The following is a 26,268-nucleotide window of genomic DNA, read 5'->3' on the forward strand; positions in this document are numbered from 1 at the left end:
TTACTAAGGTGTCAGCATCCTTTTGTGGGTTATACTCAAGGTATATTATGTATTATCGAGAATGTCAAATGTGAAATGCCATTGATGTATATTGTTATATATACTAAGTATGTCACATGCACTAAGGCAATTGTGAATTGCTGCATTTTACTGTCATAACTGGCCTACTACTGTATATAGATAGGATATTGTTTGTTATTGGATCTAGAGAGTTGAAATTGCAGATGAAACATTCTTTCTAATTTCTTTTCTCCTCAAAGTAACTTTTTTTTTTTTTTTTTTTAAGATTTCTCCTGTTACAAGGATGTAAGTTGATTATAGGTTAATTATTTAGCTCTGCTAATAAAGAAGGCTATTTTTTGTACAGTAGGAAACTCTGAAATGTTCCTGGAAGTGTGATTGTGACCTACTTCTCCGACTTTACCATTTAGTTAACTACGTATGTCATTATCCATGTTGTTTTTGGATGAGTCACCTATATAATGGTAGTCAGAGCTGGGCCAGACGGTAATTGTACTTCATTCATAGTGGTTGTTTAAAACTGTACGAGTTACCAGAACTGGAGAGAAGGATTATTAAATAATACAAATGGAGTCAGGTAGTTTTGTTCTTTATCATAGAAAAGTATGTTAAATAGACTCACAAATAACTTCCTCTGATTTTAGTACAAATTTGTAGTCTCATGTGGCGCCATCTGCTCTGAAGTCGGCAAATACCTGAGATGTTTAAACCCTTGGTGACTGACAGCTGATATCTTAGATCATGGAAACTCATCTGGCTGGAGTTATCTGAATTGTTCATGAAGCAATAAACTCCATCCATCTGGTACTCTAGAGAGCATTCAAACACTGGAAAAGACTAACAAATACTGTTTGGCTCAGGTAAGGTGCTGACACCAGAGCTGTCATCTTCTTGCTCCCATTCTGATAAAAAGGCTTAAAGCAGGAGTTTTAGCACAAATGAGCCCACTGCCTGACTGCCTGACTGTCCATTACACAGTCAACGTCTTATCCTGTCACATAGTTGCATATCTGTTTATGTACAGATGTCGCAGAGGACATTGTTGTGATGTTGTCGGGTTGTGGATTGGCAGTTTATCGGTATATATATACATGTGTGTGTGTGTGCACGTGTGCATGTGTGTATGTGTGTGCGTGCGTGTGCGTCACCGCCACTGACATCTCAAAGACCGCATCACAACAGTTACGACACAGCACCCCACCCAAAGCCTTACAGTAAAGATTGATTCTTTCGATATGTTTTTGAGTTTGTCTATCTCACTTCACACAGTAGGAAGGGACAGCAGCTCCCTTATAGAATGAGATATTGTTGAAGTGCACTTGATTTTAAATTGCAATGTTGTTTTTCTTACCTTGGAGAAGTCCCTTTTTTTCTTATGTTTAAGAAATAAATGGCTGAGGTATTAACATCTTATCATGAGTGGTCTATTGCTTTGACTCCCAGACATAGTATGATGTGTGTATTCTGCAAGAATAGTTATTAATCGGTATTAATCCACCAATTATTATGTGAGAATAATCTCCAAAACACTGCAGTGCTGTATGTATGTTTATATATAGTTTTCACATTAATATTGGATTTGAGGATTGGGGAACAGGTCAGTTTGGTGTACTGTGCAAGGCCAGGTTTATCAGATATATCAAGTAATGTATCAGTATTTTGCTCCTATATTTTGATAATTATGTTACTACAATCCTTCAAAGCAAAGTCATTTGAAGACAAAGAGCCCATAAACTATATTTAATACTGATTGCATTCCAAGAAACAAGGGACCGGATGTTTGTCCTTGTTGTATTGTGTAAAAACAACCAGTTATCATTGCATTAAAATCAATATTTGAATTGTACACACAACAAATGTTTGAATCAACTGAATTCGTAATATAATACTAGTTACAGTAGTTCATATGTAGTGTTGTAGTGTTAAATGTATCATTATTTGAGTACCTACTGGTCAGTGAAAATGTGGTATTTTAAAATGTAGTCAAGATCATACTTGCTCATTTTACAAAGTTTCAGTCACTAAATCTTATGTTATTAAAATTGTCATGTGCACAGTGTTTTACTTTTCACTTTCTAAAAAGTACCACAATGACAAAATACTCCATTAAAAGTAGTAGTATTATTAGTATTATTAAATGTAGTATACTTAGTATAGTAATATTTGCAGTTAAATGTACTAAAGCTGTATCCAACTCTACATCTGTGAGCAATCATAGACGTAGAGTAATAAATAATTTTTTCCTTCCTCAGTTTGTTTTATTTGAATATTTTTAACTCCCTAAAGAGGTCAAATTATCCACTATTCCAGAAAAAGCAAAAATTAAAAAATAAATCTTATCATGTGTAGAGAAATATGCTTTTTCCGTTTTCCTATCCTACAAGTCATTTCATGACCCATCAGATTCAAGGTGCGACTGCTCTGAGGGGGTCCCGGCCTCTGGCTGTGATCAGATGTACTCAGTTTTGTGTAAGTATCCATTGAGAAAAAGGATGTTTTAAATATGTTACATTATAGTTGCCATGTGCCTAATTCAATGTGCTCATTGTGTCTGTTTCACACTTAACTTTGCTTTATCTGTAATGACCATTTTCATTCTGTACTTTGTCTTAATACTTCATACCATGGCAACAAGTAAAATAAAAAAGGGGAAACACTTTATTTTACAGGTCCTTTAATTTTTATACTGATTTCCTGGAAATAGTTATTTGCTGTAATACGTAATGGTTCATTCTGAGGACATTTTACAGAGAGGGTTGTGCAATTTGGCACAGCAGAAAAATGGAAAAAAAAGTCTTTCGTTGGTTCATTTGATAAGTATCCACTCAATATGTTTAGGTTGCAAAAATTCTCAGTAAATTAGATTCTCAACAATTCTTTAAATGACAGAAAACAGATTCAGTGTGTAGTTGTTTCTTAAAAACTCATTTCCCTTATACTATCAAACTGCATTAATCCTTTCCAAAGAAATGTCCTGAGAATTAGCAGCTACACACAGCAGCTCAGCTACTGTTAGATTAAATTGTCCTGGAAACTGGAAGGAAACTAACAGATTTGTAAAATAAAGTGTTACTGAAATTGTTGATAGACACTCACACATTATAGTTTTTAAGAAACTATCTATCTCCTATGCTAATATATCATTTGACAAACAAAACTACACACTGAAAAGAATGGGTTTTTTTCTATCAGTTAAAGAATTGTTAAGAATCTAATTAACAAATTAACAAACAAAATATGTTGATTTGGTACTTACCAACTAAACCAATTTAACACTTCCCCCCCCCCCAGTTTTTCTTATAATTTGTATCAAATTGCACCATCTTCTCTGCAAAATGTCTTACCTGCAAATTTCCAGGAAATGTGTATAAAATAAGGCCTGTAAAATAAAGTCTTGATGCAAAAAAATCCATCAAAATGTCATCATATGTTTTGTTAGTTAACCCCATTCTACAAAGTAACTGTTCCCTACAGTGCAGCTATCAGATCCATGTAGTAAAAGATATCCTTCTACCAGTAGATGGAGGCAAACCTCTGTTCAAACTCCCCATTTCGACAGATGAGCAATGAGGACAAATGACAAAAATAGAGCAACAGAGAAAGAGAGAGGTTAGAAGGGGAAAGTCATGGGGGAAATGACATCAAGAGTGGGAATGAGATGACAGGGAGAGCGAGAGGAAGCTTTCCAAGTCCGAATCTCCAAGTGTTGATGCAAATGCTATTTTATGTTTCACAAGACTGGACCGGCACACCTGGAATGGTCCAGTCAAACAGCATGACGTCCGGCAGGGTTATTGAGAAAGCTTAAACCAATTGGAGTTACTCTCTCTACCCTCTGCACGGTCTTTTCTCTCCACGGTCCCTTGCACAGCAATTATTGCAGACCAGCTGTGTGGTCCCTTAGGGGCCCCAGTAAACCAGGGACCTCCTCCTTACTCTGTCTGAATTCAAACTATAACTACAAGTTGAGAATTTAAATGGATGTAACAATGGAGACGTCTGCTGTAGCACAGAGAAGGTGGAACAAACAAACAAAAAACAAATACCTATTGTAATCTACATCCATAACTCCACATCCAGAGTGTCTAAAGGAGAAATATGCCAGGTACAGCATTCATAAGGGAGAACCAAAGGTCAGGAAGTAGCTCGAGTAAAATGGAGGGATTATGTGTTGGAGCAGGTTATAGGTCCCACTGTGCAGTTTATTTGAAGGAATCCAGGATGCTTGTTCTGAAATCTCATCAATAACAGCGCCGGACTTAGTGTGATGAAGTGCCATTTATTTCAGCTATGTGCAGCAGCGTTTTTTTTTTTTGCCGGTGGAAATGTTTATAACTAAAGCCGGAATCAAAGCAGACAAGTTCCTGCGTTCAGTCGACGGCATAGTCGCATGCACCAGTGACACTTTAATTAGTGACTCTAAGGAAAGGTACGTTTATGTTCAAGATGGATCTGGTTTCCCGATTGTGTGGGATGTTATTACATTTCAAATAAAAGTGAATTACGTCTGTGTTGTTTTATTTTTCTCGGAGATTAAAGTGCGCACTGATTCATTGTCTTGTTCATTCCCGATCTCATGTGATCTCAGAGTCACTCATCACTTTTGAATCATATGGGCGGAAGCTTATGTTTTATACTTGTTTATGGGGCAAATGATTCACTGGCGAGAAACAGGATATCCAATCAGTCGCAGATATTTTTGGCCTCCATAAATGAGCCCAGGATCTGAATTTTTCTCCTACAATCTCACTAAATAAAATTATCAGCCGCCTTTGAAAATTTTATTACTAGTTGACTCATGTATCCCTTTTCCCACAGGCTTTATGAAGCCCAGTGAGTTGATTTTCAAACTTCCAAAATCACTTGCATTTTTCGTCTTTTCCATATGTTTGGGTTCATCAAACTACTCAGAATATGATTAGAGTACTTAAATAAGCTTGCCTATAATTCTCCACAGCATATTTTTTTTTTTTTTTTTTTGCGTAAGGGCCGTTCAGCTTTCATCTTCGTCCTCCTTTTAATGGCTTTATGAAATAGAAAGCATATGATGCACTCTTTAAATCCTCATCCTTATATCCCGCATTCGCATTTAGAGGATACAAAGGGTGGAAAAGGCAATAGGGTGAAGAGGGAGACGTGCACATCTGTGGCGCAGCACTAATTATTAGGAAATATCGAGAACAAGGGAGAAAGAGAGAATGGGCTTTGGAGCTGAACACTTCTCAGATCTGCTTCCAAGTGCCTGTGCCCGTGGTGTTGCTTGTTTCATCTCTGTCTACTCTGCTGTTTTTACTGCACTTGCTGCGGGTCTTGTGTTTATACATCAAACCCCCTCACAGATATGACAATAAAGCCAGCATTTTCAGATTTTTTTTTTTTTTTTAAAAACAGTGACAGGAATCAGTGTATTTCTCTTACTGAAAACTTTGGTACTGCTTGATTTGTGGAGAAAAATAAGAAGAGACATACATACATGGTAATAATAATGGAAAACACTTAAAAGGAACCACTTGATTACTGTGGGAGGAACAATGTCCCAAACTTATCCATAAACAAAAACATCCGTCATACAGAACTGTTTGAGCCATGCTTGTAGAGTGACATTTAATAGTTGTGGAAAAGTAGTCGGGTGACATTGTTGAAACACAGGCCTCGTTTTCAGCTTTAAAACAGATTTTGCAACCACACTAATTGCAAAAGTCTGTACATTAACAATCCATTGTGTCACCAGACGTTGGATATTTGACTGCACAAGCACAACGCTCTGAAACAGCAGGATGCAAGTTCAGTCTCAATAGCACAATTAAGAATTCCCCGAACCATTACCATTGAAATATCTGTTCATTATAAGCATGCAAATACAATATATCGGGTTATGCTTAATATTGTGCCTGTCCTGTTACAGGAATTGTATTTGAGTGATACCGAAATATTTAATTTAATCAGCTCCAGATGGACTGTAGCACTCAATTAGCATCACCTGCTCAAAGTTAACTGCCTCATATTCATAACACAGTAACTACTCAAGCTTAATACTGTAGCAGTGTACACTTCATTAATAGGAGTGTTAGTGCTTTTTCTTCAAGGCATGGTCAAGGTTTTTAATAAGCTCATTTTTTAAGTTCACGGAGGTGGTGAAGTAACTTCCTGTTCATGAGAAATCATACATCTTGATTTTTAAAAACCTGAATAGATTTTTTTTTTAAAATATGTATGCACACAACTGCAAAATACACTTTATGTATTCTTACATCACATTCAGTATTAGCACATTATGACAGCACTCTCGTGTGTGGAAGGGATCCACCCTGTTCATGTAAAAATTAGTCTCAGGCCAGTGAAAGGTTTGTTGCAATATGCTCTCTGTTGTACTATGACTGTGATGATCATATCATATTTATATTGCATGCAACTGTTTCTGTCCAAATAATCCACGTGCAGTCATACATTGTGAGAAGGTGCAGGAAACATTTCTGCATAAAAGAAAGGCTGGACTTTCTCAGGAAGCTGCACAGTGGGTGGGCTTGAAATTGACAGCAAGCTGCAGCACCTTTACATGACAAGCTGAGGCATGACCTTTTTTAATCCCTCTGCTTATAATTAGCCTTTATTGGATTAAATACAAGGGCGGTGGATTATTCTCACATGCTGGTTATCTTGTTTTATTAATCTTGTAAAAAGCAAAGTTGAGAGAGATTCTCCAAGCCTTGAAAATAACCATCTCTGCACGCAGACAGCCCTTATGTGAGTTCTCGCCATTGCAGCAACTGGGCCTGTTTGTACTTTCATGCTTAATTAGCACACCTTGCAAAGTATTCTGGGAGATTTGACATTCAGAAAGAATGTGCGGCAATAGCACTGATGCAGCACCAGATTTTTCATTCACCACCTACATATATCACAGCACACTTCTGCTGATATTTTCATAAGCTGGGCTTTGGTGAAATTTCTTTTTTCAGCTTGCAAAAACACTTGTCAGTCATTATTTGGCTCCTGGTAGTTCAACACTGAAAAAGCTACAATCTGTATAAAAGCTTCCATACTTTATATCCATACATGACCGACGATTGTATTAACTGAAGTTAAAAAGTTGAATCTGATTGGATTTTTATCATGTTTTATGGAACTATTAAAGGAATAGTTCAATATTTTGGCAAACACACTTCACTTTCTTAAAGAGAGTTACAAGATCAAAGGTCGATATCACTCTCATGTCTGTGCGTTAAAGCTGGAATGTGGGACTTTTGTCTCCCCCTTCTGGCAGTGAGAGTAATTACAAAAACAGAAACCATTCGGTCCGATAATATTTGGAAAGCCTAGAAAAAACACACAAATTATTTTATTCCCATTCAAGTTAGCAGAGGGCTAACTGGAAGTTAGCTGCTCAGAAGGAGGAAGTCTCTGGTGCACATGCTCTGCCCATAGTGCATGTGCAGTATGCATTCTGGCCAGTGTGGGAATGTCGCCACCGACACCAAATTTAAAAACTCTGTTTACTGTGAAATACAGAAAGATTTACCTGGCAGTGATAGGCTTAATCAGCATTGTGTGAACTTGTTTGGCAAGGGCTTGAATGTAACGGATGTTCATTTATATGTAGAAGTTCCGCACTGCAGGTTTAAGTATGCAGCTGGAGCTGGGAAACTGTTAGCCTAACCTAGCATAAAGACTGGTAGCATGGGGTAGCATCCAAAGTTACAAAATACCACTGCAAACATGTCTAAACTAATTTGTTCCTTTAGTCTGCATGCAAACCAGAATGGAAAAACAATTTGTGGTTTCTGGGGGTGGTAAGTATCGTAACTATCACTAGTAAAAACCAGGCACACTGACTTCCCTGAGACTAATTCTACATTAAACTGGTGAAATTCTAAAATGCAATTCGTGCAAAAATGACATGCATCCACGGCAGGTGTTTCAGCTCGTTTTTGCAAATACCTACGTCCACGTTATAACCCCAAATTGATAAGGATAATTTTCCTCATACTGGCTGTGTCAGCCACAGAAAAACAGCGAAGAAGAAGATGGTATTTGTTAATTCCAAGCAGATTATGACAGTTTCAGCGAGAGAATGGTGGTCAGTGGCTGTGATTAACTCTAAACATGCTATAAAAGTAGACAGTACTTTCTTCTTCTTCCAATGAAATACCAATGAAAAACAATGAAATGCTACTCTATTGTCACTATCTGTTTTATCACCAATATGGCAGTGTTTCTACAGAGCTCAGTTTTTGCAATACACACTACAACACTAAGCTAGCATTTTCAGATTTACACACTCTGGAGGCTGTTTTGGAAAAACGCCATTTTAGTCTGGACAGGGGGTTAAAATAGAGAGAAAAACGTGTTCATGAATTTAGCTGGATTAGTCTTATCTTTGTCTCTGCAGCTTGAATTAACAGAGGCACTAGGCTGATTCGTACACATAAAACCGCAAATTGTCTTTTTTACATTTCCGTTTGTTTATGGATTAAAGACACAAGTTAATTAATGAGTGAGCTTTAATGTTCATAGGTGCATTTTTTAACTTTAGAGGGAGCAGCTAGTCCAGCTTTCCCCCCCTGCTTTCTTAATGCTAAGCTAGGCTAACGGTCTCTTGGCTCCAGCTCCAATCCTAAAGTACAGACATGTGAATGGAATTGAAAAAGTTAAACTTTCACATTCCTATAAAACAATAATGATGAAACTTATTATAGGCTCTTTTGTTGACACATGATTAGATGTGGCTTTTAGAGATACTGAAACAACACAAAACACAGATGTACAATTCTATATTGAGCTTATGACAGCTTCATCATGTCAAGCCACTAAGAAGAGACCAAAGACAAACAGTTCATCTTCTGCCTGGCTTTCCACAGTGTTAATTACCCTTTTCACTTCCATGTCTGTTAAACTTTATATTTAGTCATTTTATTGCTCTGCTGTTTGATAATATGCAGTTTAAAGTGAAGGGAAGGTGCAGATTATGACGTACGGGACAATGTGAGATCCTGAGTCAGCAGCTGCTAGCAGCTAAAGGCACCCTGAGAGAGACACTTATACAGTCTTGTAAATCCACAGCTGACGTCTTTCATTTAACAAATCATTGTTGATGTTTGGCACATAAATCTTCCAGTGTTTTTTAAAACCAAAGCCCTAGTAGCTTTACTGTAGCCATTAAATCAATGTCTGATTTACTCCTCATGTCCAAATAATTATTGAGGTGTAGCCTAAAATGGTTAAGCCACCTAAATTAGTTAGATTAACTTAGCATGAAGACCTGAAGCAGAACAAATTGCTAACCTGGCTCTCTCAAAAGTTCAAAAACATGCCTACAAGCAACAGTTTATCCATATAGGTGGATGGACAGATTTCATAGAGTCACGCTGCTGTTTCCTCCCTTGAGGTGCATATTTTCAAACTTTGGACAGAGCCGGGCTAGCTGTTTCCCCTTGCCTCCGGTATTTATGCTACGCTAAGCTAACAGCTTACCATGCAGCTCCATTCTTAACATACAGATATGAGTGTGGTATGGATCTTCTCATCTGACTCTTGGCAAGAAAGCGAATAATCGTATTTCCCAAAATGTCAAACTATTTCTTCAAAGCAGCTATAATCAATATGTTTTATAATAACAACATATCAAATGACAGTGTGTAATGTTCTATGTCATCACTCGTAGTGATGAACCTACAGAGAATTATCGGTGACTCTCCAGCACCCCTCAGCTTTACAGACCTTTATAATGAGTTTCAGATCAGTGGTTCTTAAAGTGGGGCCTGGGTACCCCAAGGGTTTCAGAGGGTCTCTAGCAAAAAAGGGGAATCATTTATTTTCATTATAATTCCATCCATAAAAAACACAATGACTATTTTGGTCATAGGTTTCATACACTTTCTGTAATAAAACATCTAAAGGTGAAACTCTTATCAGATGGTTGATGCTGGGACAAAATCTTATCAAATATTTGTGTCTGTTTAGGGGTCTTTGATATGAAAAAGTCTGAGAACCACTGGTTTACCTATCAGGCGGCAACTTTACTGTTTTGGTTCACTCTCAGTGCTCTCATACTGTTGTTTTTGGCTGCAGCAGGCAGCTGTTTTCAGAGAAAAAGCTCTAAAAACCCACTGTACACTACCTGCTCAGCAACAAACAGCAAACAGACACAGTTTGCAACTATCTGGTGAACATATTGAAGTATTCAGCAGATAAAGAGCCAGATATTTGTCTCAAGAGTTGATAGACCAAAAACAAAGCAAAAAGAGAGTGAATATTGGACTGAAATTCATCTGGTGGACAGAAACACGACTCCAGATGAATTATAAGGTTGCTCTGTAACTAATGGATCTGTAAATAAGCAATTGTTTGCTTTCAAGTTCGACATATAAACTTAAAAGGTGATATGATATGTCAGTGTTGTGTTTGTCACTACTAAATCTGAGTCAACCGTGTACAGCTACGTACAGCAACACCTCTTGGACAAACCACATAGTGACACATGTCACTACACGAACTGAGTCAACCGTGGATGTGAGTGGCACATGCGCATTTTAAACAGATCATGTGGAGCCTATGGTCTATTACTGTAAGATGGTGACTGTATAAATTTTGTTTAGTCTGAGGAAGAGCATGTAGCTCAAAATGTCACTGGTGGATGTCTCAATATCAATAAACTGAATCTAAGAGAGTTACAGTGTGCAGACCTTCATCTTTCCTTGTTACATTCTTTCACTGGTCCAGCACCTGTTTGAAGTTTATGGGATGTGCACGTCTACTAAACTTTTGCATGTGCAAAATTACACTTTTACAACATTTTATCACTCAGTTTGGTGTTTAGGAATAAGTTCAAAAGCAGTTGGTCTTAGAGAAGCACAGCTTTTGCTTTCAACATTGAAATGCATTTGCTTTGTTATGTAATGTATGTTTTCTTTGACAGCATTAAATGTAAAGGTCTTTACTTGTACATTGAGCAAAAACCTTTAATCTGGAATTCTTTCACACACAGTATCTAATTTATTCTAATAGTGTGTAATGCTACAATAAATCAGAGGCATGCATACCAGAGTTAAATAAAAAAATATTAATTTGCACAAAAATAGGCAGAACTTTTGGCTGACCCTACAAACTCCTGGCTACATTCAACATGGAGAAAAAACAATTGAGGAAGTCCATCAGGTGGAAAGGCTGGGTAAACAAACGGTTTGGAGAAGATGGAAGAGGAAGGGAGAGGAAGAGCTGTGACAGATTTAACAATTGTGATGGCTACCATTGTATGTAAATAAATAAATGAATAAATAGAAAAGAGTGCACGTCAAGCATCACATAAAGCATAAAGAGCCTGGCCTATTTTTATCACCCTACTGGATTTGGTCTTTCAGACACAGGGCAATAGTTTTTAAAAATATATCATTTTCCAGAGGGGTGAAATGAACTCCTTCATGCAAAATATGGTCAGGACTTCTATGCTTTATCTGAGAATGATATACAATGCTTCCACCAATAGACAAAACAAAGGTATCCATCACACTGTTAATAAAGAGCCGGGCTTCAGAACCCATGGGTATTTTCTGACAATGATTTAGCTTTTTAATAAATTTTTAAAAAATTGATCTGCATTCATATGCATAATATATCTGTTTATAGGGATTAGCCAAAATGTTGTCTGGACCGTCTCAAGTTGCTTATCAGACTGTTAAAAATAGAACAATGAGTAACTATACATTTAAATATATTGACTCTATGTGACCAAAGCAGGTGTGTTGCATTGCTAACTACCAGTTGCTAACATATATTTTTAGAAATATTGTATGTTAAGATTTGTGAATTTTTAAAAATGACTATGTGGTTAGTTGTTGTATTTACCTTATTTCAACAAGCCTTCAGTTGTAGTACAACCAGCAGGAAAAACCATTACGATAGGAGCAGGCAGGTGGAATTACAACTTTTGGGTCCTACAGAGGCCCAAAAAGCATAAAAATATTGGAAAAGGAGACGCTGTAAGATGGTGGATACTTTTTTTTAGCCTCACAACCCCCACAAAATGATTTGTTTCACTATCAGAATTTGATCCATTCGATCTGATAACGTGGAAAGTCTAGAAGAGCCGAACAATTGAATTGTTTTACCCCAATTCAAGTTAGCCAGTAGGCTAAACCGGAGGTTAGCTGTCTCGGTCAGTGGAAGTCACTAGTGAGCACGATCTATGGGTGATGGGACCCATAGAGTGTGCACAGTATGTTTTCATCCGGGTAATTTCTTTATAGCAAGAAGTGTCTTCTTTGGCTTCTTGCACCACTGAGCAACTTTTGTAGGAGTGAACGGGGCCCTGCTTCCAATGCTGTATCCAGTTCTCTTAATACATCCAGTGACAGTGTTCACAACTTGTTTCCGTCGCAAGTGGCCAAAAAATCAGTCAATGCAGGTTTAAAGTTACAGACGGGTGACAAATTAAAGGAAAAGACAATATGAAATTTCTTAGTAAGTTGTTGGGCTACCACGTGATACCAGAACAGCTTTGATGCACCTTGGCTTTGATTCTACAAGTCTTTGAACTCTACTGGAAGGATGAACACTGTTATTCCAAAAGATATTCCCTCATGTGGTGTTTTGATGATGGTGGTGGAGAGCGCTGTCTAACACGTTGCTCCAAAATGTCCCATAGGTGTTCAACTGGGTTGAGATCTGGTGACTGTGAAGGCCATAACATATGATTCACATCATTTTCATACTCATCAAACCATTCAGTGACCCCTCGGATGCCCTATGGATGGAGGCAATGTCATCCTGGGAGAGAAATTCCCATCAGGATAGAAATGTTACATCATAGGATAAAGCTGATCACTCAGAACAACTTTGTATTGATTTGCAATGACCCTTCCCTCTAAGGGGAGAAGTGGACCCAAACCATACCGGCATAATGACCCCCACAGCATAACAGAGTCACTGGATCTCCTCACCGTAGGGGTCAAGCATTCAGACCTGTACCGGTTTTTTCTTTAATTTCTTACCTGTCTGTATGTGTGGACATGATTCTTTGTGGTGCATATTTTTTTTATCTTTACAGGTATTTATATACGGTTTAAATATGTAAAAATGTATTTGCTGCTTGGGCAAGAACCAGTCTGTACAGGACCAGTTAGTAGATCCAAAAACATCTCGGGCTATATGAAAGCTAAAGCACAATAATGACAATACAACATATACTGTAAAGGCTCAGACCAAACCAGCAGACAAAACACTGGGCTATTGTGTCGCAGAGAGAGAGAGATAGCATCTACTTTGTGTAGTGAATAATTTGTTGGGTAATTTCTCTCACTGCTAAGAATAGCACCTGCAACCGGCTGGCAGGCAGCGTGCTGGCGGTGAGCGGTGCGCTGAGAGGCTCGGGGTGGTTAGCAAACAGCTTAGTGTGGTCTCTGAGGTCCAGCCAGGCTAGTTCCCACAGTTCCTACTACTTGGCTGCAGGGCTGTTTCAATGGGCGTACTTTCTATTTTGACGATTCTCTAAAAAGCCCAAAGACAAACAATGAAAATGGCTGGAGTCTGATTTATAACAGCCAGAGTTAAATCTTCTGTTTTCCCGCGTGGAAACCGCATGAAAGATCAGAGTGGTAGAAGAATCCCACTTTGGACTGTAAAGCTTATCATGCCATGGCGAGAGCTACCCTGAAGCAGCCAGTCACCTTCCACTGACCTCCTGCTCTACTGAAAAAACTCAAAGACAGACAAACAGATTGTTCTTACAGTTAGAAGTCAGCATGAGAAAAATACAAATTACAGGCATCATCGTGAACTATAATCAGTTTTACAATCTTCAGTGTCATCCTTCACTTTCCTTTTCTTGTACTTCCTTTTATGAATCAGAGCCTGAAACTAACCCAGACCGTGTAAACATCTCACTGGACTGGACACTTTGTTCGAGTGTGACTTTATTCCCTTCCAGCATTGTTCGGCTGAGCAATGATAAATCATTTTCATTATGTGACAATGCACAGACATGGCTTGAAAAGAAATGTGTGTATATGAACAGTTGATAAATCAGTTGTCCGAGCCGTTGGGAAGCGTGATGAGAAGCTGTGGAGTTCTCTACAGGATATACAAAGTGATAAAGAGCAGAGCCACTGTCAATAATGAAACACTTTCAAATAAGGTCAGTGTCAATGCACAACAATTGATCAATGTTACAGGCCTCTTTGTAGTCTTTGCCGATTTTTAGATTCGTTACACATGTACAAATCATGAGTGCAGTGAAAATGGCAGCACAACAACACACTTGTTTGTGATCGTTTCAGTCCGGCAGCACAATTTTCACTGTAGCATCTGTAGCATCGTGTTAATGCAATTAGAATTAAGTGAGTTTTGTAAGCAGGGCTGGTGCAAGCATGTTCTTTTTGTAGATAAGGGCCATTATTAGATATTCTCATGTGGAAAAAGCTGCTCCATGTTCTACAAAAGGTAGCTGTACTGTGACATGTGAATCAGTACATCATGGTTCATGTAGTCTATCTCAAAAATGGAGCTAAACATATCCAGATGTGCAGCTACTCAAATTTACCAAAGAGATATGATACAATCTACATTTCAATTGCAAAGTCACTTGTATACGCTAATATACAGTGTATCTACATGTTTACACATGTCGACATGATTTTTTTGAGGATGGGCTGCCTTATCTGCACTCCCTAATTTAGATTTGTCCTGTCACAAGTGATAAATTAATATAAGTTCTTTTGATGTTTGATTTGTGAGTAGGAATTGTTCCAATTTGTTCGTAGATATATCTTGCAGCTTTTCAAATGGAATAACATTTAGGAATTTTCTTCAAACCACACTGAAACATTGAGATGTTTATCACTGATCCACATCTGAGGAGAACATATTTTCAAAATATGCTTACAGTTAACATGTTTTTCCAGTCCAAAGGCTATAAATATACGTTGCTTTGTTGTTAAATTTTAGACAGAATATGGTACACTGCATCATATCAGAGTCATATGTAGTTTATGAATGATAATATTGTATTTATGGGACAAGCTTGGACAACTTATTGTTTTGAATTAAATATTACCATTAAAATCACAATTTGAAAATACTGAAATTGCTCAGCCCTACTTACCAACAATACATACTTTTTTGATAACTTACTTTGAGAATTTAAACATGTTTTTCCACAAAATCCTTTTTTTTCTATGTAATAAAATATGCCAAAGTTCTCAAACATAATATTTACAAGTTCTTTGAGTAAAAAAAAAAAAAAAAAGTCCAGACTTCCAACGGCCACTTTCAATACTCGACAGTTTCCAATACTCAATGCTGTGTGGATACAAAATATCATTTTTATCAAGCATGTCACAACGGACTACTAGACATTTGCAGACATTTTAATCTAATGTGAGCATGATGCATTTATTATTTTCAATACACCTAAGACAGCAAGCTCCCAGTCCACTTTATGCACCGTTTCACCGTTTGCTCCAGAAAAAACTGAAACTGTGCACGTTCACTCTCACTCACATTCATTCAGCCCTGACTGTAATGTCTTTCTAGGGATTGATGCGGGAAGCCAAAAAGCTGAACTTGAACCTACTTTACATAATTGCGTCGGACACATTATGAATAATTCACCTGCTCAAACGAAGAGTTAAACTTTGCAAAATTCTGGACTCACGACACCGTAATAATATCTCCTTATTTACTTTCATTGGCCTCTAATTATACTGAGAAAAAGGGAAATTTGTTTCTAACCTGTGTGATCAAGTAGTTAACAAACTTGTACGATGAATCACACGACCAAACACTGGGCATGAGAAGCTGGAATGGTTTGTTTATGGACTGAAAACACTGTTTTTCCCCATTTCCATAAAAATTACGCTCCACCATCCTCTGCAGCGCTGGAGGCTTTCTTGCAATCTGGTGAGCATCTGATTGTTATTTGGGCCTCATTGTACTGTTATCATGATAAAAAACACTGTGCTGGGGCCCAAGGGCTCTATAAAGAAACCCAGAGAGGTCTAAATTGAGACTGTGACTGACATCCGTCGCTATGTCGGCGAGAAGGCTGTAATCAGAGCTGGCTTTGTGTAGACAGTGGGACCATCCATCCCTCACTAAAAAAATTCTGGCACAACCTCAGAGCTGTAGGGTTACACACAATAGGGGGACATAACTGTCTACTGTTAGTTTAAAACTTCTTGGCATATGAAATGAGAATCATGCTCAACTTCAGAATTCATAAATGTTACAACAGGCCCATCAAGACTTGTGAACACGAGCAATTCTTGTTTGAAATTTAGACACCAGTGGACCTGCTTTTTGAATATACGTTTGTTACACATTAATGCTTTTTTATTGACAATGGATCAGGTTACTGAGTAAAAAGGTGTTGCTTGTAGTGACAAACCTAACCGTGTAGCCCCGGAGCGTATTAGCTTCTTTTAGCAAATTGTTTTGGTTTTCTGGCCTGCAAACTCCTCTCTCGCCAAACTCATTTCCAGCTGCAGCAGACAGCTGTTTCCAGTGAAAAATCATCTACATGACTCAAAGTTTGAGCCCTTCTACAGCTTGGATCAGCATAAACTCTCCCGGTTAAATCATCAATACAAAAGATGAACAACTACATTAGAAAATATCTTGTTCTTTAGTTAAAAAATCGAAGGTACATGACTGTGTACTTATACATTTTGATGTAGAAGTTAACTACGACTCCTGATGTGCATTTTAGTAAGAAACAGCCAATCACCAAGCTTAAAATTCAGTCACGTGTGTCGCTAATGTGTAAAGATTATGGTGATGAGAAAACTGATTTTTACAATCCACATAGTGAATCAGTTTACTTTTCATTTATCTGGGTCACTTTTGAGTGAATTCAGTTGTCAATTTTATTTATATAGACCAATATCACAAATCACAAATTTACCTCAGGGGGCTTTACATCCTCTGTCCTTAGACTCTTGATTCAAATAAGGAAAAACCACTGAAAAAAAACCCTTTAATGATGAAAAAAATGTAAGAAACCTCAGGAAGAGCAACAGAGGATCCGTCTCCCAGTACAGACAGACGTGCAATAGATGTTGCGAGTACAATAACGATGGATATTGTTTACAACTTCAGTGGTGAGGCGTTTTGAATTCTTTACGCTCTGATTTGCGCCCGTGGCTTCTTCTCCATAGCAGCAGGGCTCATGGGCTTTGTAGTTCTCTTAACCGTCCCCCAGAATCACAGACAAAACATGATTTCTCTGAAAGGAAGTAGAGATAATTGAAATTAATGATCATAATATAAGTCTGTAGGATTGCTACATTATCCAGAAGAGTCTTGAATTTCTATGTTCAGTAATATTGGGGCGATTGTTTAAAGAATAGGTCACAGAATGGGGAAAACCACTTCCAGAACCAGCAGTCCCTCCTACTCTCTCTATAGCAGACAAAGTTAACGACTAGCTGCTGAACATAGTGGAGTATTTAGCAGCAATTAAGCAAGAAACAAGACTCCAGAAGAAATGCTAATGTTGATACATGTCCACTGGAAGTGTTAATGGCAACTGTTTAATAACAAGTTCACCATATCTAAGTTGGTTGTGTTTGTTGTGTTTTCTTTTAGCTTGTTCTGCTGACCTCAAAAATCAATTAATGCAGCTTTAATGTTACAGCCAAAACCAGTTAATCCTTTTACTCATGTTCTACCAACCCTCTGTTTTCCACATTTTCATTTTTCATTTCAGTCTTTGTGGCACGACATAATACTGTTCCTGACAACATCACAAATCTGGCTTTGAGTAACAACTTTAAATAACAGGCAAGAATTTCTAAATTAAGTGCACACAAGCACATTCACACAAGTGAATCACTGTTGCTGTAAATGCAAATTATGATAGTGGTAAAACTTCAAAAAGCTAATTGTACATGACACTTCTAAAGAGTGGCCTCTAAAAGATATTCGCATAAGACGAAAGGATCTGTTGTCGCAGGTCCTCCAGAAGTAAAGAAAAGCCAAAAGAATGATGTTGTTGACTGACTGGTATTTAGGACTCATCTTACAATATCATTATTTTAATTTAGTCTCATCCCCAATTATGTCCACCATCGTGAATGGGATTGGACGACGAGGCGGCCGCAGCTCTACAAACCCTGATTTAAGGCGTGCATAAAACTCGATGGACCATGAGGCCTACATGTGTGATTATGGAAGCATCTCTGTGCCTCAAATGAATGGGTACAACATGTGTCACAGCAGTGATATTGACCACATGTATGCAAGGGATATTCCCTTTCGCATCTCTCTTGGTTTATTTATTTATTCTTTTTATCTTTCAAGGTATTCTTCTGACTTGCCTCTACATGTTCCCAGACCCACTGAAGGAACTGGGCAGTAGAGAAGCCCTGTTTGATGCTAATGAACCCCTAATCCTATCTTTTTTCCCTTCACAAGACTTGACTTGTTTATTCTCCCTGAAGAGGGCAGTGTTTGAATGAAGGAGCCTCCATCTGTCAGCACTCATCATGTCACTGGTACATGAGAGATGCCAAGAACTTGGAGGAGAGTATACATCCAGTCCATATTATTTTATTCAAACCAGATAACAGGATACAGATAATTAGATCCCCGTAACAAACATACACTTAAATCATGTACACAACACATGGTGCTCTCTTATTTCAGGAGGAAGGAGTGGATGAAGGTCAGTGGACTCACAACTGCAGGAAAAGTATAAGGCCCTGCTGGGATATTTAACGTTTCATTGCTTGATGAATGAATTGTCTCTACAGAGAGCTATAATGCTGGGTAATTAATGTGAGAGATTAATTATTAACTTGTGCACAGCCTTATATATCAGACAGGCTGAGTGAAACCTCTTAGGAGGAGTGTGTGAGGCGCATGTTTGCAGCAGCTTCATGTCTCTCTGCCTTGAGACGCAGTCCAAAATAAACCAACTCAAAAGAGACACGTAATGCTGCGGAAATCATTGAGGGGAGGAAAGATGCATTTATACACTTAACTCCAACAACAACAACATCGCAGATCCTGCTGTTTCAATCAACACACTCCAACATAAGCGAGCTCCTCTCTTCATCTCCCATTTCTCTCATCTCTTTCCTCTGCCTTCTCCCTTTCTCTCTCTCTCTCTCCTTTCTCCTCTCATCTCCTCCTTTTCCTCTCACTTTTTTCCTCTGCCTTCTCCCTTTTTCTCACTTCTCTTTTCCTCTCCTCTCACCTTTTTTCCCTCTGCCTTCTCACTCTTTCTCTCCTTTCACCTTTTTAATCTGCCTTCTCTCTTCTCTTCTCTTCTCTTCTCTTCTCTTCTCTTCTCTTCTCTTCTCTTCTCTTCTCACCCCCTTTCCCTCTGTCTCCTCTCCTCTCCTCTCTTTTGCGCACGCATCCAAACCTCTCCCCTCCTTCTTTCTCAATGAATTTTTCGCCCAGGTTCAACCCCTCCCACTTTGTGTAAGCGCTTAATTGTCAGCCTTGACGAAAACTTGCGTAGGCTTAAATACCGTGTGCGCCTCTTGCATAGAGGGGTGGAACTGACCGACTTGTCCAAGCGGGCATCTCTCTCTTGTCGTGTAATTTTTTTTTTTTTCAACCTCCTCTCTCCTTGTGCGCTCGCTTTATTTCTGCCGCCGACCGACAAGCATGCAGGTGTCTCTGGCCCTCCTCGTCCCCAGCGCTGCGCTCCTGGTGCTCCAGGGATGCTGCACCGCTGTGAAGGGATGGAAGGTACTAAAAAATGATGCTACGGAGATTTTACCGGAGTACAGAGAAAATAGTCGGACACCCCAGGAGGCAACACTACAAGCGTCAAACGGCAGCAACAACAACAATAACAACAACAACAACAACAACACTATGAACAACAGGGCGAAGAACGGTGGAAGAGCTGCAAACACAGTTTCCTACAGTAAGTATTCTTTTAAGCTAATTGGCTGTCATAAAATTTTACAAGTGACACGTTCAAGTTGTTTGCAAAGAAATAAAATTAAAAGCAGCTGCCTGATAAATTCTGCGCAGTTGGCTATTAAAATGATTATCAACATGAAAAACTCAGTAATTTTATTTGAACCTTTGGGCCTAATGTATAAAACTGAACTGTAAATAACACCAACGCTTTATATAAAGTAGTCATAAATGCGTTGAGATAATGGGTTAAACGTGTATCTGTGAGACCTCATCGCAAGAGACGCATGTATGAGAACAAGTGCGCGGGAACATGAAAATATAAAACAAATTCATAAGTGAGTCTGTAACCCCAACTGCGATTTGTACACGTGTAGACAGAATACCTGCATTTATACTTCATTTTTAGATTATTTTAAAGTTAAATATATATATATTTATATTTCTTTCTGTGGTTAGTTAAGTTGATTTCAGTATTTGTGGGAATTGTGGTTCCAGTTGCGTGATGCCCCGTTGACCCCACAAATGTTTGAAGTGCCTTTCATTTATAACTCATAATTTTAAGATACATTTGACAAGGTAGTTATTAAATTTTCATCCAGCCACGCACGCCTTTGTTTTATTATAAAGGAGTAAATTGTTTAATTAGACTTTCTGGATATTTAAAAAAAAAAAATTGTTTACTGGAAGTGAATCACTGGATTATCCCAATATGTGAATCTACATAAATACAACCTGCCTTGACTTCATTTTTTTTTTTAAGCTGATTCACTGATTAAGAGAAACTCTGCTGTGTGTGTGTTAAGGGTGTTTTCTTGCTTAATCTATTGCCAAAGTTGAGGGTGATGAGAGCGACACACACACACATACACACACACACATTCTTGTGGTTTCTTCCCCTACACAATTTGAAGTGGAGCATTCAGGGAGACATGAGGGCTTTTTCCACATTGTCTTCCAGGTTATTTCCTTCTCTCTTTATACTATTAGTCAAGCTCTACTTATGCCCTATTTGATTGCAACAACATGTCACCCAAATAGAAAACCCCACAGTTTGTTCTTCGTGGGATGTCTTTGGGGGTTTTTCGAAATTGCTTTTTAAATGCAACACTGCCTTTGAGAATGATTCCCACCTGTGGCCAGTAAAGGTTGTAAGTTCTGACTGGGCTGTGCGTGTAGAATAATCTCACGCTTGCTCTCATGGATTCAAGATGGGTGGTGCAATACTCGTACAGTTTTACTTTCATTTAATCACGGCCCTTTAAATCAGACATCAGAGAGGAACATGATTGATTAGATTAGAAGAAAAACAGCTGAGAGGGATAATTAACAAGTCAAGAGTTATTAGTATGGCTGATTTTCGTCTCTTGAGGGTATTGCCTCTTCAGGAGTTTGGATTAGAAATCACAAAACAAGATCACGTTTAACATGACTTTCTTTTTTTTTTTATTAGTCTCCCCGAAAAAGGGGGATGGAAAAACGCATCTCTTTGTTTTCATAGTGGATGAGGAGCAATATGTGTTGAGTTTCACACAGGGGGACACAAATCTCCTGGATTATTTTCTTCATCCATCTCTTTGCTTTCATCCGGGGATGGCTTCTCATGGTCTCTGTGGGGTCACAGCAGAGGTTTTGACCACTGACTGGCTTCCCTCCAGTCCTCTCCCAAGGCTTGACTCTCACTGCTGAGGGAGAGGAACAGCTCACGAAGCTGTACAGTACAGTAGTCTAGTGTGTAATTTTTTTTTTTTTTTTTTTAAGTGATGTTTTTCAGACTGACAGTAGAGAGGAGAGCAGGAAATGTAAGTAAGAGTGTGACTGGATTCGAGTATTGAGTGACACAGCAAGGCTCGATGAACAAGACGACTTGACTTTTTTGGTAATTGGTGCAAACCGCTGCTCGGTGCATGCTGTAGGCTTTGTATACTACTGTGGTCCCCTTCAGCTGCAGCCACAGAATAACACCAGATCAGGTTCTCAAGGGGAGAAAAAAAAAAGGAAGTCACCTCACATAAATCCTTTGTTCAGCCCTTTTTGCGAAGAAAGCCACAGAGGAAAACAGATCCCTCTCTGAGTGTATCATTTCTTAACCGACAGTTCCTTTGCCCCTTTTTTACACACTGCTTGTAAAAAAAACACGGGACAATAACTCATGCATACGGCTGTTAAAAAGCTGCAGCTAAAATATAGGATTACAGGCTGAGTGTGTTGTCTCAAATCAGTCTGGCAGATGTCCAGTTTGTTCAAAATTGTACAGTTGCAGCGCTGCCTTAAAATAACCAGACAGCTATTTACTCTTCCATCACCACATACATTTCCTGAGGGCCAACGATGTATGCCAGTTTTTTCTTCCAGCTCAAACCTCCATTAGGTTTGATTGAGCTGTTTAATGGCCCTCTGGTCTGGATTTGCTATCAGGTGATTGTTGCCAGCTGGATTTCTTTGTCAAACCCTGTCGTCAGCTAATGATCCGACCATGAATCAAATTCAGAAACTCTGATCTCATTGGCTTAAATCTTAACTAAATGTACAAATTTTCATATAAAGTTGAATTTATTGAAATGCTGCAGTTTTATTATAATGTGTCAGAATTTAAATTAAATGCAGCTACCCGATGGTGCAATTTTAATCTGGCCAATGTTGTTTTCTACTCATGCTCGGTAATACAAATCAGACAAATAACACAATCAGTGAGTTCATGTTGGCAAACACTGAGTCATAGAAATTAGCACATACTGGAATTAGACACAGCTGCAGTGTTGAAACAGTTAACCTGCACAATGTCCATTCCAGTGTGCGGCACTTCAAAGTGTTTGTTTTGGGCTGAAGCCATGAGTGTAACTGTGATATCCTGCTCTTCCACCCAGGTGCCTCGGAGCTGAGCTGTAGGGAGCTGCGTTCCACCCGTTACATCACCGACGGATCTTGCCGCAGTGCCAAGCCTGTCAAAGAGCTGGTGTGCTCGGGCCAGTGCATGCCCGCACACCTCATGCCAAACTCTATCGTCCGCGGGAAGTGGTGGAGGAGCAGCGCCTCGGACTACCGCTGCATCCCGGCTCACTCCCGGACACGGAGGGTCCAGCTGCAGTGTCCTAACGGCAACACTCGGACTTACAAAATCCGTGTGGTCACCTCCTGCAAGTGCAAGCGCTTCAGGCCTCACCACAACCAATCAGTGCCCAAGGAGGTGCCGAAGCCACAGCGCAACAAGAAACACAGTCGTTTGTCTCAAGATCGGAGCAAGAACAACACGCCGTTGATGGGCAACTCGTACTGATGCTGCTCTTCAGCATCTGAGGACAGAGACCAAAAGCACACTCATACACACGCACATGTTACACAACACACCAACCAACATATCTCCTTCAAATAGCGAGGAGATGCAAGAGAAATTCCTAAGAGAGCGAATTCATAAGCTAATTGCTGGGCTGATTTTAAGTCATTAGTCTTTATTTTTCAGCCACTCGTCAGCATATTTGTGAACTTTGCTTATTTGCATGACAAACCATCAATGCCAGGGCTTGCCATGACTGTGACTGGTCAGGAGATGTAGCAATATGTTGGATAATATGACACAAGTATCTGATCACCCAAACAGCTAAAAACCTCCCTGCGCTTGGTTCTGACTTCCACTCTGACATACCGTAAACAGATTCTAAGCATAATGAGAAGTCCTTCTTGAGGCTTCAAACCCACCTGTACAAACATCCAGCGGATGCAGAGCTACACCGCACCGCAGCTCTGTTTAAAGCTGAAAAGGTGTATCTTCGCTCCAAAGTGGTTGTAATCCATCTCCTTTTGGCTGTGTGTAGAGGAGATGGTGGCAGCTCTGGGGGCTCTGACGGTGGGATGTTGACAGGTTTTGAGAGGCCCTGGGCTGCACCGCGGTCCAGGCAGCTCTCTGACAACCCACTAAAGGCCTCACTCATCAGGACAGCCCTACAGCACTCTCCAAGCTGCAACAGCCCCAACCAGGCTTGTGAGTTACAGTAGCGCCTTTCCCACGACATGATACAGAGAGTCAGGAGAGACAACAGAAAAAGGAAGGAGGGAGAAAGCGGTTTTTGTCAGCACTAACACCACGGGGGCACTGGGCATTCCTGTGACTCCTCTTAATTACTAAATGAGCCCATTCCTGTGTTAGGATTTGAGTCATAAAAAGCCATTTCCTCTAGACATAGCCAGTTCCTGTTTGCTGGAATCACACACCAGAAAGTGCACATGTGTGTAGGAGGCTTCAGAAAATTGTGCGGGGTTGTGTTGTTACCTAGAGGCAGAGCGTTTTCCAGTACGCCCACAGCCGGAATTCTTTTGTAACGGGCCAAATAGAACAGCAATCAACCATCCACAGCCAAAATCCATCCGTTGTGTTCGCCTGCAGGATTCGAGATACCTCCACTCCTTTCTGCTCCCATTCTGTAAATAGCTCAGACAGGAAATATAGGAATAAAAATAGCATGATGAAAACAATAATTCAGTTTTTATCATTGTATTGACTGCTAAAATCCGGCAGGAAGAGGAAGTGGCGATACCAACACAACTTCCTTCCTCGTGGCCGTGCCTCAGATGGGACTGTACTTCATGAAGAATATTCACAATGTTTCCGCATATTGTCAGCACTCCGCTGTTTACCGCTCATATTGCTTCCTGATTTCCTAAACTGTACTGACAATGTTTGCTTCTTTTTCGGATTGTATGTTTGAAATAGCAACTGGAAGGGGTTTGTCGCGTAAGCCGAGAGCTGCGATGCATAAAAGTGATTGTACATATCATACCTGTGTGGTCTAATGCAGTGGTGCCCTCACTTGACGAGGTGTTACATTAAGAGAGGGAGGGAGGGAGGGAGGGCTGTTTTCTACAGACACAAAGAAGGACTGTTATAAAGAATGAACTGCATATTTATTTTTTATTTCCACATTTAAATTATTTATGCAACCTTTTTGTAGTAAATGATAGCCATTATTGTCATATAGTATGATAGAGACTTTGGAAATGAAATACTGTACAGTACATGAATAAAGTAAAGGCAGATATATTTGAAAGAACTGGCCCATTTGTTATCATTATTATTTGAATGTGTCACATTAATTACACCTTTATTTGTACATGCATTCTCAGGAAATCTCCAAATGTGTTTGTGCAAAGAAATGCCAGGCAATTAGGAAGTTGAGGTTTTTCTACCATTTGGAATGCGTGCACAGCTTTTGTGAGAAGAAGACAAATCGTCACTCTGGAGATCTCTGCTCAGTCACAACACCGACATTTCTTTGTTTATGAGGGTGGATATGAGCCATAGCCATCATTCAACATCATTCCTCTCCGCCTCTCCTCCCTCAAGGCTTTAAGCTTGATGCACTGTGAGTCTGAGAGTTCAAAATGAATCCCTCTTTGCTTAATTTGAGAGCTCTGTGGATGCTTGTCATATCTGGAGCACACTTGCCAACAGTACTACCAGTGCTCACTGAAACTTTAGACAGGAGTTATGCAATCCAGGCACAGACAATGTACCCAACTAAATCAAGTGTTTATCTGCAATTGTAATTTTTAATTACAGAGACAGAGAGGGCCAAATAAAATTAACGTAAACATTACAGAAAATCACTGTGGCAACTGGACTCTTGCGACTGAAATTTCGTCTTTTGTCATGCCAGTGCAGAACAGTTGATATTAAATTTCACTACATCATCCATAATGTGCAGTCATTATGTCATTTTCAAGTCCTGTTTTCTAAGAGAGAACAGACATGCATTGCTTTTACTCAAGGCAACTACCAGGGAACAAGTTTCCCAGGAAATTCAAGAACACATCCTTAAGTGCGGTACATGAACATTACCTAAATATATTGATGCTGACAAAGCATCTGCCCTGCGTTACTGTGTTCGCATACCGTGACCCGCAAGTGACCCTCACAGACCTGGGGAATACTGAGGTGCACGAGAAGTCAGACATGATCTATTCCCAACAAATGCAACAGGTCTATGACACTTTGCTCAGGCCTCAATGTTAAGTGTCATCGATGAAGTTTTGAATACCAGGTGCAGAAAGTCCCAGCGGATCCCTGCTCTGTTACAAGTGTAAGAAACAGGATTCAATTAGGTTAACACAACACCAAAAGTTCACAAACAGTTTCTGGTTGACTTAAGGCCTCTATAAGGAATATTTATAGAACAGACATACTGGCCACAATAAATGATGGCTGGCTTCCTCCTTATCCAAATGTGGGAGAATAAATGAATGGATTGCATTATAGGAGAAGAATTATGCCATTTTCATCCGGTTAAACAGCCCTTCAGTCTTTTCTCTGTGTAGATGCTTATCTTTAAACTAACAATTTCTTTAGATAATCACTGTTTCCTAACAATGCTGCTGTCAGTGCAG

The 26,268-nt window shown here is 39.3% G+C and overlaps 1 protein-coding gene across 1 annotated transcript; it reads left to right on the plus strand.

Moving 5' to 3' along the window:
* The first annotated feature begins 19,332 nt into the window (after nucleotides 1-19,332).
* Nucleotides 19,333-24,718, plus strand: sost (sclerostin). The gene is made up of 2 exons (XM_044336849.1): nucleotides 19,333-19,894; nucleotides 22,758-24,718. Exons 1-2 carry the CDS (start codon nucleotides 19,630-19,632, stop codon nucleotides 23,165-23,167), a joined length of 675 nt encoding a protein of 224 aa, XP_044192784.1. The 5' UTR covers nucleotides 19,333-19,629; the 3' UTR covers nucleotides 23,168-24,718.
* The last annotated feature ends 1,550 nt before the right edge of the window (nucleotides 24,719-26,268 follow it).

The sequence above is a fragment of the Thunnus albacares genome, chromosome 20, assembly GCF_914725855.1.
Source record: "Thunnus albacares chromosome 20, fThuAlb1.1, whole genome shotgun sequence".
Classification (NCBI taxonomy): domain Eukaryota; kingdom Metazoa; phylum Chordata; class Actinopteri; order Scombriformes; family Scombridae; genus Thunnus; species Thunnus albacares.